The sequence below is a fragment of the Aureobasidium melanogenum genome (genome assembly GCF_000721775.1).
Source record: "Aureobasidium melanogenum CBS 110374 unplaced genomic scaffold scaffold_3, whole genome shotgun sequence".
Lineage (NCBI taxonomy): Eukaryota > Fungi > Ascomycota > Dothideomycetes > Dothideales > Saccotheciaceae > Aureobasidium > Aureobasidium melanogenum.
In genome coordinates, this window is record NW_024470055.1 from 1,137,613 (window position 1) to 1,152,018 (window position 14,406).

At 50.5% G+C, this 14,406-nt stretch overlaps 6 protein-coding genes across 6 annotated transcripts; 5 read left to right on the plus strand and 1 right to left on the minus strand.

The window, feature by feature from the left end:
• Positions 1–458: 458 nt before the first annotated feature.
• On the plus strand, positions 459–1,405 carry M437DRAFT_72832 (putative RNA polymerase I and III transcription factor complex component Tbp; the record flags this gene model as incomplete). Its single annotated transcript, XM_041025915.1, has 3 exons — positions 459–763; positions 828–1,230; positions 1,289–1,405. 3 exons carry the CDS (start codon positions 459–461, stop codon positions 1,403–1,405), a joined length of 825 nt encoding a protein of 274 aa, XP_040883020.1.
• A 943-nt stretch (positions 1,406–2,348) lies between these two features.
• Positions 2,349–3,770, minus strand: M437DRAFT_41727 (FAD dependent oxidoreductase; the record flags this gene model as incomplete). Its single annotated transcript, XM_041020432.1, has 2 exons — positions 2,349–3,304; positions 3,356–3,770. 2 exons carry the CDS (start codon positions 3,768–3,770, stop codon positions 2,349–2,351), a joined length of 1,371 nt encoding a protein of 456 aa, XP_040883021.1.
• A 618-nt stretch (positions 3,771–4,388) lies between these two features.
• On the plus strand, positions 4,389–5,051 carry M437DRAFT_72834 (uncharacterized protein; the record flags this gene model as incomplete). The annotated part of the gene is made up of 2 exons (XM_041025916.1): positions 4,389–4,512; positions 4,549–5,051. The coding sequence occupies 2 exons, from the start codon at positions 4,389–4,391 to the stop codon at positions 5,049–5,051; spliced, it is 627 nt and encodes a 208-aa protein (XP_040883022.1).
• A 1,419-nt stretch (positions 5,052–6,470) lies between these two features.
• On the plus strand, positions 6,471–7,292 carry M437DRAFT_22431 (S-adenosyl-L-methionine-dependent methyltransferase; the record flags this gene model as incomplete). Its single annotated transcript, XM_041019041.1, has 1 exon — positions 6,471–7,292. A coding segment is annotated over one exon (822 nt), but the record flags the coding sequence as incomplete, so codon positions are not given.
• A 2,833-nt stretch (positions 7,293–10,125) lies between these two features.
• Positions 10,126–11,431, plus strand: M437DRAFT_63531 (uncharacterized protein; the record flags this gene model as incomplete). The annotated part of the gene is made up of 2 exons (XM_041024271.1): positions 10,126–10,541; positions 10,594–11,431. 2 exons carry the CDS (start codon positions 10,126–10,128, stop codon positions 11,429–11,431), a joined length of 1,254 nt encoding a protein of 417 aa, XP_040883024.1.
• A 1,330-nt stretch (positions 11,432–12,761) lies between these two features.
• On the plus strand, positions 12,762–13,496 carry M437DRAFT_41035 (uncharacterized protein; the record flags this gene model as incomplete). The annotated part of the gene is made up of 1 exon (XM_041020300.1): positions 12,762–13,496. The coding sequence occupies one exon, from the start codon at positions 12,762–12,764 to the stop codon at positions 13,494–13,496; it is 735 nt and encodes a 244-aa protein (XP_040883025.1).
• Between the last annotated feature and the right edge of the window lie 910 nt (positions 13,497–14,406).

Below are 14,406 nucleotides of genomic sequence, written 5' to 3' on the forward strand. Positions count from 1 at the left end.
TTTCTGCTGCGATTTTCTTTGTCCTTCGGCGGACTTCACTGTGAAAGGGATTCTCTTTGCGGTCACTTCCGGATTGGGATAGCGCCAAGACTCATACTCAAGTAACCCGAGTTCACTTGCTGGCCTCGCCTTCTCTCTCTACCACAGCGCATCCTCCAGGCAGCATCTGTAGGAGACACATTTGGTTGTTTCTCTCCCGCTAACGGTACGAGACTATCCATCTCACTTCCGAGCGCATTCGCCGCTACCGCCTTTCCTTTTCTTCTATTGTCGCATCGTCGCAACCGCTTCACTCTTCCACGAGGTCGTCACTGGCTGCGCATTCATCACCTTTCCTCTCGTCTCGTCTCCTGTCGCATAACTATTCAAGATAATCTTCAAGAATTCCAATCCTGACATCAGTTCGCTTCAGACTGCCTTCCCACACTCCACCGTTCCATACACAGTTCACCGCAATCATGGAGACTGTCATCACGCACCCTTCGACCGCCGCTCAGGCCAAGAACTTCACCGCACCCGGCTCTTTGTCCTTCCCAGGTGGCGCTGGTGACCTCACCCCACCTTCATCTGAGAAAGATGGACAGCAGACTTCGCAGACAAACGGCGCATACGGGTACGGCAACACTTCTCAGCCTCAGGGTCAGCAGCAGCAGCCTGGTCAGCAGGCAGTCGCCGCTCAACAGGGCGCTGGGGTGACTCCCGCGACTCCTGCTGCTACTCCTGGCGCTGGTCAGGGTGTCAGTGGCATTGTGCCTACATTGCAGTGAGTATCTTCGTGTTACAACGTTTTGTTGTTGGCATGTTGTTGACATATCGCGCTCGTAAAGGAACATTGTCGCCACGGTGAACCTTGACTGCAGACTCGATCTGAAGACCATTGCCCTCCACGCGCGTAATGCTGAGTACAACCCAAAGCGTTTCGCCGCTGTTATTATGCGTATCCGCGAGCCCAAGACCACCGCTCTGATCTTTGCCTCTGGCAAGATGGTCGTCACTGGTGCCAAGTCTGAGGACGACTCGAAGCTCGCTTCTCGCAAGTACGCTCGTATCATCCAGAAGCTCGGCTTCAACGCCAAGTTCACCGACTTCAAGATTCAGAACATCGTTGGCTCCTGCGACATCAAGTTCCCTATCCGTCTGGAAGGTCTTGCCGCCCGCCATCACATGTTCAGCTCTTACGAGCCTGAGTTGTTCCCTGGTCTCATCTACAGAATGATGAAGCCCAAGATCGTGCGTGACTTGCTTCCACTGTGACCATGTGTTCCTTTTCTTTACTAACATCTCTCAGGTGCTTCTCATCTTCGTTTCTGGCAAGATCGTCCTTACTGGAGCCAAGGTCCGCGAGGAGATCTACCAAGCCTTCGAGATGATCTACCCTGTGTTGTCCGACTTCCGCAAGGCCTAAGTCGACTCTGCATCATTCTATCAAAGTCCGGAGCCAAAACCGGAGCAAAGAAACAATCCCGCTAAACACCTACAACATTTACTGGCATCTGTAACAATAGTCTCCATCCTCGGATGTATTACCACCACTATGAGGTCTTGCCAACCTCGACGGATGTGTCGTCAGCATCATGCCCGCTCTTCGACACATTCTCCTACTTCCCTTTTTGCAATTGCATGGCGTGGCGTTTCGGTTTCTTCCAGAGCTTTGAGCATGAAGGCTTTTCTTTTTCGGATGGCGATTTTCAAAATCTCTCTTCGGGTCGGGTCGTCAACAAAGAGGATTGATTGTCTCTCACATGCATTCTGGTCTTCTCTTTCTTTTTCAATACCACGCGACCAAGGCATGAGAGCATCAGTCCCTTTTGGTTGGCGGTACATCTTTTCTCTTTACTCTTTTCCCAATTGGAGGGCTGCTTCCTTGACGCGGCCACAAGAAATAGTTATGAAAAAAACATGACGGAGAGAAGAATGAACAGAGGCGGAGGAAAGATTGGAACGAGGTGCGGTAGCATGAGCAGATCGTTCATGTGCTGAGGAATGCAAAAGGAATGATGGGCCACCTTGCTGCCACTTGGTGCACTCCACTTACCTAATTGCCATTACTCTTCAAGCATAGATAATGTGACAGAGGTACATAGTCTCCTCTAATGTCATCCAAAAACATCATCAAACTCTTCCAGTGTTGTGCTTGATGCCCCTTGTGCCAGTAATTCATTATCAATGTACGGTACATTCTTTCAAGTTTAGTTACATCTCCCTCATCCCGCATGCTCCTCCAGCGCTTCTTTTAACATTCCGACGAGATGGACTCCTCTCTTCATGCCTTCTTGTCATGGCATGGCGAATGAGTGATAGTGGAAGTGAATGTACAATACTTTTTGCTCGTGATATTCTATTGCCATCTACAACCTCGCCTTGTTCTCGCCCTTCTTCAACTCATCTTCCAACACCATACCCTTGATACCGCCTCGCCAATCCTTGGTCCAGACCTGATCTTCAAGATCACGTTCAGGCCATGCCCACTTGTCCTTGAATTCTGCTGGTGGGTTACCCATCAGGCAATCTATAATCTTGTCGCCAATAACTGGCAGGAACTTGTAAGCGTGACCACTGCCACCGGTGGCTACGAAAAGGTTCTTGTACTTGGGATGGTAGGAGAGAAGCCAGTCGCCGCGAGGTGTATCTGTGTACCAACAGATACGTGTGGAGATGAATGGGCGAGTAGCGAGCGAAGGGTATACTGCGGCGAGGAAAGAGCGAAGCGCCTTCTTGCCTTCTTCGGGGATTTCGAGGCCAGGATGAGAAATGTGTGTGCGCGGGAGGGAAACGGTAATGTTTCCTGCGGAGGGGTCTTCAGGGTGGGGGATGCTGACGGGGTTGCAGTAGCCGTAGCCGTGGCGGGCGATCTTGAGAACGTTGTTGACGGGTGGGATGATAAAGAGGCCACTGCTCTCGTTAAGAAGTGTTGGTCTTCCACCAAGAGCTTTTTGCTCGGCGTCGCTGATCTTGATGTATGAAAGGATTTGGCCTGTTGCACTGCAGCGGCCGCGAAGGTCCAGTAAGGCTGGTGTCCAGGCTCCGGTGGCCAAGACGACGAGATCTGCTGTCAAGACTCTTCCATCATCTGTCTCGCAACCGGTGACAGCATCATTGCTGAATTGTAAACGAGAGACAGAGGCATGCAGGAAGTGGACGCGGTTTGTCTCCTCAACTTTCGCACGCAGCACACGCATACCCTTTTCAGCATCTGCCCACCCAGACCTCCAGTTCACGTAACCAAAGTCGCCTGGTGAGGAGCCACCTTTGCCCGTCGCAGCAGCAGCGGCAATAGCAGTTTCCTGCGCGGCATTCGTGTGGTCTCTGAAGATATTCCTGATGTCCCCTTGAGTCTCCATTGGTTCAATCTCACCTCCCTCGCTCTTCTTTCCTGGCTTGAGACCGCAACGCTCGACGTTGGCCATACTGTCTCTCATGTATTTTCTTCCCAGGTCGCCGTTGCCATTGTCGGATTCGTCTTTGTTGACCACGACTGCTAGGCCGGGCTCGTGGTAAACATCTTGCTGTCCCCACCACTCGTTTCTCCAGCGTGCTTGGGCTTCGATAGCGAGACGGGCGTAAGGAAGGTCCGCATAGTCGGGTCGGACAATGCGACTGCTGTCTATGCTTGCACCATCGGGTGCTGGGAAAGCACTACGGTCGACAAGGGTGATTGATGTATTGGCGAAGTCAGGGTTTTGCGTCAAGCTGTATGCGGTGCTGAGACCAAAGACACCAGAGCCCAGAATCAAGACGGACTTGGGAACTTGTTGGGAAGGTGCTGCCATTATCTCTCTCTTTCCTTCTCTTTTGGATATATGTGGAAGGTAGAAGTCGAGGACTCAAGCAAAGAATAGGGAAAGAAATGAGCGATGAGTTAAAGATAAGAATGAGTCAGTACCTCCTTACAAGACCTACAACAACTGCAAGTCTACAAATTTTCTTGTTCCTCTGCCGAGAGATATTGTTGCTGTGGCAGATAAAACATGCTCTTTCGATTCATGAACTCCGCTCTTCCCGCCGATAAGCGTCCTCTGGCCGAGACCGGGGTGGAGGATTCACGTGTTGTGGCCATGGCTTGGGTGGGTCGTCGGTTTTCACTTTCCCTCTTTGCAAGAGCCGAGAAAGGTCGTCATTTGGGGGCGATGAGGGCGAGAGTCATGGTGCTTGGATTCCAGAGGTGTTGGAGGACCTTTGCGCGCTCGAAATTCTGTGCATCAGTTCTTGTTTGTGTTACTGAGGTAGATGTGACGACTTTGCATGATCAAGGAAAGCACAAGCAGCTACGCGTGGCTTCCAGAGCGGTTAGCGTGCCTTTCCAATAATTCATGGAAATACACTTTTGACGACTGATTGACCTTTTGAACACCTTTGTAATTCTGCCAGTGCGACGCATCAACGCTATCATGAATTCGATACTACGGGTATCTGTCAGTGTGCCCAAGACGATCTCGACTTCGTTGTTCTCGCGATCCTTTTCTTTCTACCATGCTTTTCAGCAGCCTGACAAGGAGTCTTATGCAGAATTGCGTCTGAGCAATCCCGAGGCCTACAAACGGTTACAAGCTCAGAGGAAGGCGTATTACGCGAAGTTGCGCCAGGATCCAGCCGCCTGGAGGCGGGAACTCGATCGGAAGGCGGAAAAACTTCATCAATGGCATCGAGATCCAAAGAACAAGGCAAAGATGCAGGCAGCTCAAAGACGCTTCCAGGACGCTCGCATGGAGGATGAACGCTATAGATTCTACTTGCGTCTTAAAAATTGGTGCGGCAGATATGCGTGGGTACGTGAACGACTTCCTTGGAAGACGTACCAGCCTATTCGTCACGACGACATGGTCGAACATTACTGCAGTGGCTGCAACTGCACAAGGCGCGGAGGCAGGAAGTTGTGGTGGAAGAAAATTGAGACATCGCCCGCAGCAGACTCTGGCACTTGGTTATGTCTCAATTGTTATGTTCCAAAGACAGATTGGGCAGAAGCCATGCCTAAAGGCTATGAAGATCTCACGACTGCAACTTTACAGGAAATGGCCAAAAGGAGAGACAGCTTGGGCCATGGCGACTAAGATGCAAAGGATGCCAATTCGAGGACGAGATTATTCGAACACGGAGATGCCAAAAATCTGCTCGTTGCAGACACAGAGATAAGATTGGCAAAGGTGACTGCTGCAGACTATCAATCGATAAGAAGCGGATTGCTGTATACCATTGAACACTGCTGAGCTCGGCTGTCTACCACAGGCCACTTTAGTCCACCCAGACTCGCTCTGTCTTTCAGCGCCGCAATTCACTTACGCTATACCCTCAACGAAGCGTATTGTCGAACAGCATGCTCCAACACGATCCCATGGCGAGAAGCGGACCGTGTATATTCTGTGATGCTTTTTCACAACCCAACACCATAGCTTACTTCGGGTAGAGAGCAATGACTCGCTATGGTAACCACAATCGCAATGATCGATACATTTCTCTGGATGATACCACTCGGGCGATCCACTATCTCAAGGATATCGTGTATTTACACAACTTCCCTTCACTAAGCTGCGATCTATGGCCAGTCCTATGCGTCGATAGTGAATCTGCGACTGTGCCTTCCTATTCTTTCAGCATTCATGCCATAATAAATATATTGCCCGTACAGTCCGGATCGCAGTACGAGAAAACATATAGTCCTGCAGACCGAGTATTCTTGTACAAATCTAGTCGTGCTAGGACGTAATATGTGGACCTAAGCCGGCCACGAGCCGTGGAGAGTAATGGCTGTGGGACACAGGTCATGGACGTGGTTGTTCTTCGTGCTGACATGGCCGTGTAGATTTCATGAAAGAATCCGTAAGGCCAGCAAGCGCAACATCTGATGGACTTGGCCCGCCCCCAGCCAACGACATCAGAACCAGGGCAGGGAAATCTTGAAGTATATCGGGCTAAAGTCCTCAATACAAGCAGGCCTACCTTATAGAAAAGAGGGTCAGCTCTAAGGAAGCTAGAACACAGTCTGAAAGGTGTTACGGCTAGTGCGTCTCGCTCTCTGATCCATAAGGTAGTATTTACCGGACCAGAGTAGATGCCGAAGAGTTCGTTTGATCTTAAGCATCGGTGTGCAAGCACCATACAGAATGCCAATAAAGACAACCAAGCTCTGGTACCTGGGACAAGTTGTTGTGGTTGAAAAAGGACAGTCAACCTGATGGATGAGAAGTCCCTTGGTCGGAGAAGCAGAGGTCAAAGCTTCTGCAAGCAGGTCTCACATGCTTGCGACCAAAAATCTTTCGAGTCACGACACAAGAACTCGACAATCCACCACCATGCCTCGAGGTGTACCGCGAGCGATACCGAAGAAACCAGGTCCTTACCATGCCAGAGCCCCGATCCTCGAGTACAGAGCCCCGCCTCCACGCACACCGATAGCCTCCGCTCCCAATCCCGCCGACGCCGCAAATGCACAATCCAAAGTCAAGCTACAGCGAGGAGCTCGAGGAATTGGTGTCTATGTCATGGGAGCCTGTGCCTTTGGCATGGCCTTCTATATGTCCGCACTCGGCGTATCGCTATACAAAGCAAAAGATGTAGAAACCGACTACTCGCCTTCCGCACAACGCGACGTCGCCAGTGTCTACGATACAACAGCAGGAGGATTCGATGCCGAGGTCAACTTTACTGAAAGAGTCGGAGGCGTGATAAAAGCACGGAAAGAGATGTCTGCCATGGTCAAGGGCCATGTGCTAGAGGTCAGCTGTGGCACGGCAAGAAATCTGGGCTACTACAGCTTCGACAAGATCAAGAGTTTGACTCTGATTGACCTCAGTCCGCAGATGGTTCAAGAGGCACGGAAGAAATGGAACATTCTGAATCCTGGCAAGGCTGCTGAGAACGTGCCTATCAGGTTCCTGCAAGGCGATTGCGTTGGAGAGATGCCTGAGCCACCAGTCACTCAGAATGCTGCGAAGAAGAGCGGAACCACTTTCACACCAGGTCTGACCAAGGGTTACGACACGATAGTACAGACCATGGGTCTCTGTAGTACAGCACAGCCTGTGGAGCTGCTTCAGAACTTGTCGAAACACCTCAATCAATCCAACCCGGACGCCAGAATCTTGCTCCTCGAACATGGTCGCAGCTACATTGAATGGATGAACAAGCTCTTGGACAGACATGCGCCCCAACACGCCGACAAACATGGTTGCTGGTGGAACAGGGACATCGGCCAAATCATCGAAGACAGCGGACTCGAAGTCGTCAAAGAACGTAGGAAACAGTTTGGAACCGTTTGGATTTTTGAGCTGAAACCCAAACCGGTGATACAAAGCATCAAAGAGAAGGCAGAGCAAGTCGGAGATAAAATCGAGGAGCAAGTCCAAACTCAAACATCTCAACAAGGTTGGCTTTCTTGGATGTCCAAGTGAGGGGTAGATGACTCCCAAGCTCATGACTCTTCCACCAAGGTGCTCGACGTCCAGCTGCTTTCACGCCGAGAGTCAATCTGGATTGTTGGGTTTTGATCAAGAGGCTGAATATAAGACACACTTGGAGTCTTGGTGGACTCTTTCAGTGGCGTACCCGCTCTGTGTCTTCAGAATTGGAACACCGACGAGTCGCAAGCCCGCATACAGACATGCCCTTGATAAGACTTGGCCCGTTGAAAGCCGAGTGCCAGAGTTAAGCTTGCTTCGTAGAGTTGACTTTGAGTCAGACACAACTCTCTTGAAGTTTAGCCGAGACTGCATCGACGATAACCGCTCAACTGCCCAAAACAGCATACTTAGAGGGAAGACGTTGTCCACACAACGGCGTCTACAACCACCGACTCGGCGACTCGTCACTTGATTGACAAGCGACAAAACACCTGAGGTGGTCCCACGTAGAAAGAAGCAAATACTGGCGACCAAGAACGATAAGCTCAAAGCTGCGCCGGCAATGACCCCGCCGTACTGAAAGCTTCATCACTCCTCGCAAGATTTGAAACAAGGATCATGCTGGAGAAAATGGAATCCCTATGGAGATTCGACCGTAGCTGAACACACAAGGATAGAACAGCGGGAAAGGCTTCGCTCGAAAAGTGTACGGTGCAGACATCGCAGAAGCTCGAGTTGGAAGTCACTCACCAAGAAAGGTGGCATGTCGTGATGTCTCTCGCCAATAAAGTCAATGCCATCCCAAAGTTTCCTTGATACTCCCCTCTTCGTACGTATCGTGCGGGCAAGTCGGCACGCATAATGCAGATACATGGATCGGCGCGGACCGTGAACGTCAACCAGGTTGCTCATATGAGAAAATACCATGTACGGACAATGAACATGCATACAGCTCGGTGTCGCAAGAGACGAAGCAGGTAGTTAAAGGGGAAGCTGCAGCATGCAGAGACCTTACAGCTTTGTAGATGCATTAGCCCATCTCCGCATGTCGATTCTCTGACAAGTGTCAAGGCTAGACCTGAGATGCAGATGTCGTGCGTGTTATCGACGCAGCGGCAGAAACTAAGGTTACACTTTCTTGCTATGCTGCAGAGAGAAAAAGAAGCAAACAACAATCCCCACCATTTAGGTGCATATACCCGATCGCGAACGCCAAGCAGAGCGTCTAGAAACGGGGTTAGAAACCACGAAACAGAGAGCGGGATGCGGCGGGCTTTGTTGGAGAGAAGAAGCGCCAGGAAGAAGCAAAATCAAAGATGCAAGGCGTGACTCGTGGAAGGCTTCAAGCATGATGAATGCATGAAGGATTTTGTGTTTGGGCCGGATCATCGGGGCTGAGAATCCCGTACGGTCGTAGCTGGGGGATTATCTACCCATTATTGATGTCTCTCAACGTGCAGTGGAGATGACTTAGGTGCACTGGATGCAAGATTGATAAGAAATGGCGCAGGAGCTGCGGTGAGGGAGATAAGTAGATCAAACAAACAGCTGATACCCGATGCTCCGACAGAGTCGGTTGGAGACCAGTATGGAGAAGAATCCGAGCTTTATGTTGACGCGAGGTATGATGCATGACTCGACGTCAGAGACACGATAGACATGAGCTTTTGGAGCATCAGGGGTGCAGCGGCATGAAGGTGCTTTTTCTCGAATCCCATGTTGATTGGTCGATCAGGTGGATAAGAATGGCTCCGCGTCGCAAGCTGCAGACACGGAAGGCTGGTGCGACGTAAAGTCGATCATCATGTCATTGGCTGGAGAGAGCTGCAGCTGTTGCGTGCTGTTTCATGTCTCGAAATTCACATGGAGAAAAAATTGGTAGCTATGGGGAGCTGTGGGAAAGAGCTCTGCGCAGAGACAGCTCTGTTTGCAAGCAGGAAACAAGTGTCGCAAACAAACAATGGAAACAAATGAAACACAAGGCGATAGCAACGATGGGCAGAGTGGAGCGAAATAACGTTGGTGCTTCTGGACGTAGCGGCCGAAAGTCGCGATGGTCGTGGTGTGTGTGGTGTGGGCTTTTGTGGTGGTCGGTGGAAGGTGCGTTGCTCTTGCCTGGGTCACGTATTCGCCAAGTCCCTTGCTGCTGCCTGTGACAAGATCGAGGTAACCATCCGCTACTGTCTCTCCCCTGAACTTGATTTTTCCTATCCCTTACACTTCGCACAAAGATACAGCATTTCCTGGTCGTAAGATTATCAGAACAATTGTGCAGAATTAGCCACGGCTTCCTAGCAACCGCACACACGAGCAAACAACTTTTTCCAGGCTAGAGCTCTGCCAAAGCTTCTAGCACGCACATCCGTTCGCCGCCGACGCAACCGCTTGGGTGGAAAGGACGAGCCGAGCCCCCCCTTGGCCAAAAGCATCCGAGCTTTGGAACCCCTAACACCAAAGAGCACAGCATCCCAACCATCTTCCACCACCTCACCAAGCAACCAGCGCCATCATCATTCGACCCATCCTCATTCCAAGCTACTTGTTCACCAATCTATCGACCATCACATTCTTCCACGACCCTTCTCGGACAGCATTCGCTCGATAAGCAAGGCTGACTATCCATTCCCCAATCCACCAATCACCGCCCAGCCCAAGCTTCCAATCCGCTTGCTCGCCCACATTTTCCCAGTCGACGCCTAAGGAAACAGAAACGCCGACGCGCCCAAACAATCCACTTTTGTGTACACTCCGCACCACCTGGTCTTCAATTCAATTCTGTCCATCCACCATGCCATACAACACCAGAAGAAAGTCGCTTTCCCTTTCCGAGCTTGGTATCACCGTCCCGAAACGCTCGCGAGCTTCCTCGCAATCCCACCCCTCGCCGCCAGCTACGGTTATCGATGACGAGCCCGTCACCAAGAAGCCCAAGAGGTCGCACGACTCTCTGTCCCCTCCTCCGGCATTGATGAGCCCGCCCAAGACAAAGACTCTTTCTATCCGAACAGAGCCGCCCTCACGACTGGCCGAACACACCCCTCCACCATCACCCGGAACTCAGACAGTGCACACAGTCGATACTGAGGGTATCAGCGACGATGTCGTTGTCGCAACCATCAAGCAGCTGGAGAAGACAGGAAACAGACCGCATCTGGTCAAGGAATTGGCTGCAGTCTTGTGCCACTGCATAGGCGCGGTGGAGAAGTAAGCATAAGCAGCCTTCTACTCTAGTGTAACGTGCTAACTTTCGCTATAGGTCTGCCAACCCTGCCAACCTCATTTCCTCGCGTCTCACCAGCTACCTCAACCGCACCTGGCCAGCCATCAGCCCTTGTCCGCTGGCCAAGTACCAGTCTCAAGTACATCCCCGCCCATTGTACTATTTTTTGACTACTCAACCCCACCAACCTATTCCTGAACTTTCGCAATCCCACGACATTCAAGCCGCCCGTCGCATCATTACTCCCGCTCTCTCCTCGGCAGCCGACGATGAAGACGAGAAGTACAGCAGGTCACGCGCCTCGCTCTCTCCCGAAGTCGACCTGTCTAGCCCCGAACTCGACGAGCCACCGCACGGTGACATTGGCTCCACATTCCACCCTCGCCATTCGCTCTCGCGCGATCATCCTCCAACCACCTCTAACTTGGCTCACAACCGCCGTGCCGATAGCCCCCCTCTCGAGCGCGAAGAACGTGACTTCAAGCAGACCGCAAATGCCTTGCAAGAGCTTCGTCGCGCAAGCCAGGAAGTCGTTACCAAGCCCATCAAGGTCGAGGCTTCCGAGACTATTGCCATGTCGGTCGAGTCGGACGATCATGACGTTCAAACCACGGATGACCTCTTTGATGGCCACGACCACCTTTCCTCATCTGTGAGCACTCTGTACGACTTGAGCAGCCCGGTCCTGAGACCCCAGGGCTTCTACGACCTCAAGACACAGCAAGCTCAGGATTGGAACACCGAAAAGAGAGATTCCATTGATGCAATGTCTCTGGATGATCAGGACGATGATGCCATGGACATGTGGAACGACTTCCGCAGCCCCGAGAACATTGATCTTGACGAGCTTGAATGCCTCTTGGACGCCTACTAGACGCGCCATGCCCCATCTTCTCAACCCATTTCGTATTTCTACCGCCTTCTTCACTCCCATCTTGTTTGAGCTCGGAAAAAGCGTTTTGCATTTTTGTCTGCTGGACCGTACTCGAGGATTCTGTTGGCCCTCTTCTGCTTTGGGAAGCTTTTTTTTTTTTTTCAACTCCCACTCCTTATGACCCTCCTACTGGAAAACCACTTCTCCCTCCTGAGGGTTCGTGGGTTATGCTGGCGCGAGCCACTCTACCTGTCACGGCCTCAATTCTGTATTACTAGACATGACCCCCTTCCTTACCCTTCACACACCTTGACGAGAAAAAAGAAGCCGAACGAAAACCTTTGTACTTGTATATAAACATAACCATTTCTTGATGACAAACATAAAAGCTTTTATTCTCTGCATACTTTGATGATCAAGATACTGTGTCTCTTAGCTTGGTGACGGTTCAGGATGTTTGGGTTCAATCTCGAAGTCCATTTGGTTCAGAGGCACGTTCGCTGTGTAGCTTCTGGATTCTGACAAAGTCGTGCTGGTAGGATACATGACCCTGACCTTTAATCGACGATGATGTCCACCCATGGAAGCAATGTCTTCTGCATCTATAATTTGACACATTGATCTGTAAGGTCTATACCAATGTCTCCTACTATTTACTCGCGTCCTACATGTTCCTGTCAAGTTCTGGCGCAATTTACATTGTCCTTGTGATATTCGTTGGAGGAGACAGTGAAGCAAATCCAAGAGTCAGATTGGTTTGGACACGAATTTTCGAAATTGCTTCGGAACAAAGCATTTTGATGTTTTCCCGTTTCTGCTATTCATGCGACTATGCATTTTATTATAGATACATGGTCTGGCTCTCTATATACCATGTCTTGCAGAGGAGAAAACAGTACACCTTGTGTAACGCGTGACATCATGCCCACTGTTTGTCCGTACCTCTCTTGAAACAAACCAATTTATCCTCTTACACATCTGTGTGCGATCTCAACTTTTTGGGATCCAGAATAGTCTTCATAAAAATTCTGGATAGGTGTTGATCAAACAGGCATACCGTTATTTCCGAACCGAACGAGGTCATGTGCGAATGAATCCTTCCGGCAGGGAGTCTCAACTTTGCGGCCGCAAGCTGCCAGCCACAACTCGGCCTCACTTGTTCACCAATAAATAGCCTTTCACCACATAATTTCGCCATGAAAGCATTGCAGCGGTGAGGTAACGTTTTACCAACTCTTTAAGCCCTTGCAACCTCAACTGTGAGCACAAAAGGTCGCCAACGTCAATTCGAACATCAACAAGATCGTACACAGTCGGAAGGCCAGCAATAATGCAAATACCGACTTTCTTCCTGCGCACGAATATGCGACTTTGGATCTTCCAGGCTCTTGTCGCATGGCTTTCAATCCGCTGTCATAAATTGCCGTTACCATCGGGTGTAGGCTTTGCTCTCACTTCATACATGGGGTCATTCACCACTTCCGCAAAGGACATTTTGGACAGCAGATATGGCTTCGTTCTACCCTGGGAAGCAACATTTATCCTGCCATTAGCCCTCGATGCGTACATCACGAGCAGTATGCCTGAATTGGCCATCCTCCTCGGAAGCCATCCTTGTGAAGTTACGAAGAAGGATCCAGAGACCTACGCGTGTGTCGAAGACATTGCATATCAATGTCATCAATTTGCAGATATGTGGGCTCACAGAAGAGAGTTCGGCAGAAGCCTGCGAATAATGGAAATCTGCTGGGAAAAGTACCACACAGATGTCCACACAGCGAGAAAGCACCATGACATTGGTCACAAGCATGAATCCGAGACTTTGATGCGCCTGCTTGGATGTATGCAGGCGGCAAAGACTTGGGAGATGAAGAAAGAGATCTGTCCAGGACAAGAGAGTATCCTGAATTGCATTGCCGCGTATAATGCACAAGAGTTCGTCCTAGATCTCCAACGGAGAAACAAGAAGGACTTGGTCGAGGAGGAAGAGAAACCACAAAAAGTGGCTGTGGAAGGAGGCGAGGAATCAGCAACTGACGAGCATCTTGAAGTAACGACGTCATGACACAGTGCTGAGGGACGACAAGACGCGGGATTGGTGGTCCGGAATGATGGAAGTGATAAGTTCGCCATGGCGCACGGAGTGTCTTGTAGAGCAGCCAGGGACTACAACAGCACCAGAATCTGTTTGCTCGATCTTCCAGACGATTCTATCTCTTTGGTCAAGATTGATGGGAGTCTTGACAAGGCGACGGCGGCGGCTCAAGTGAAGGCTTGTTATCATCATGAAGGAAAAGGCCAGAAAAACAGTTCAGAACGGCAACGGCGATGAATCATGGCCCTGAGCTCGCGTCGTCAGTCACGCCTGCTCGTCAAATCTTACAATCAATACTTACCTGATCACCCTCCAGCATCAACACATCCACCATCTCGAACGGTCGTTCACACCATCAGTCCGGGAAACCCGCTTCTTCACGTTGCACCCCATGACTCACGACGTAGAAGCAGACTTGAATGTCACCACGAAGGCTTTAAACAGAGGGATGCTAATAAGAAGGTCTTTTGGGTCTCTCGATCCCCTTGAGGAAGGTAGAGTAAAGCGGTGTGTCGCGTGGCTGCACCGTCGCTGAAGGCTTCGCAGTTGTTGGATGATGGCGGATGTGTTGAGGAAGATTAAAGTGACGATGAAGGTGAATGAAACGCTGTTGGAAGTTAATGTTTGGCAAAGCTTTGTTCACAGTTGTGGTCGCAAAGAAGAGGAAGTCGCGATGGTTGCGTTGTTACCAGGCTTCACGGAAGGAACTAGCCAGAAACTCGCGCCTTCCTCTTCATCCTCACGATGATGTGATTGCGAAGCGAGACTTAAAGAAAACAACGTTTGAATATATGTGCTATGAACGAAGGAACGCTAAATAACGACTAGAAACCCAACCAGCAATGATAACTCCATTTCCCTTAGCTTTATCATCTCTTTT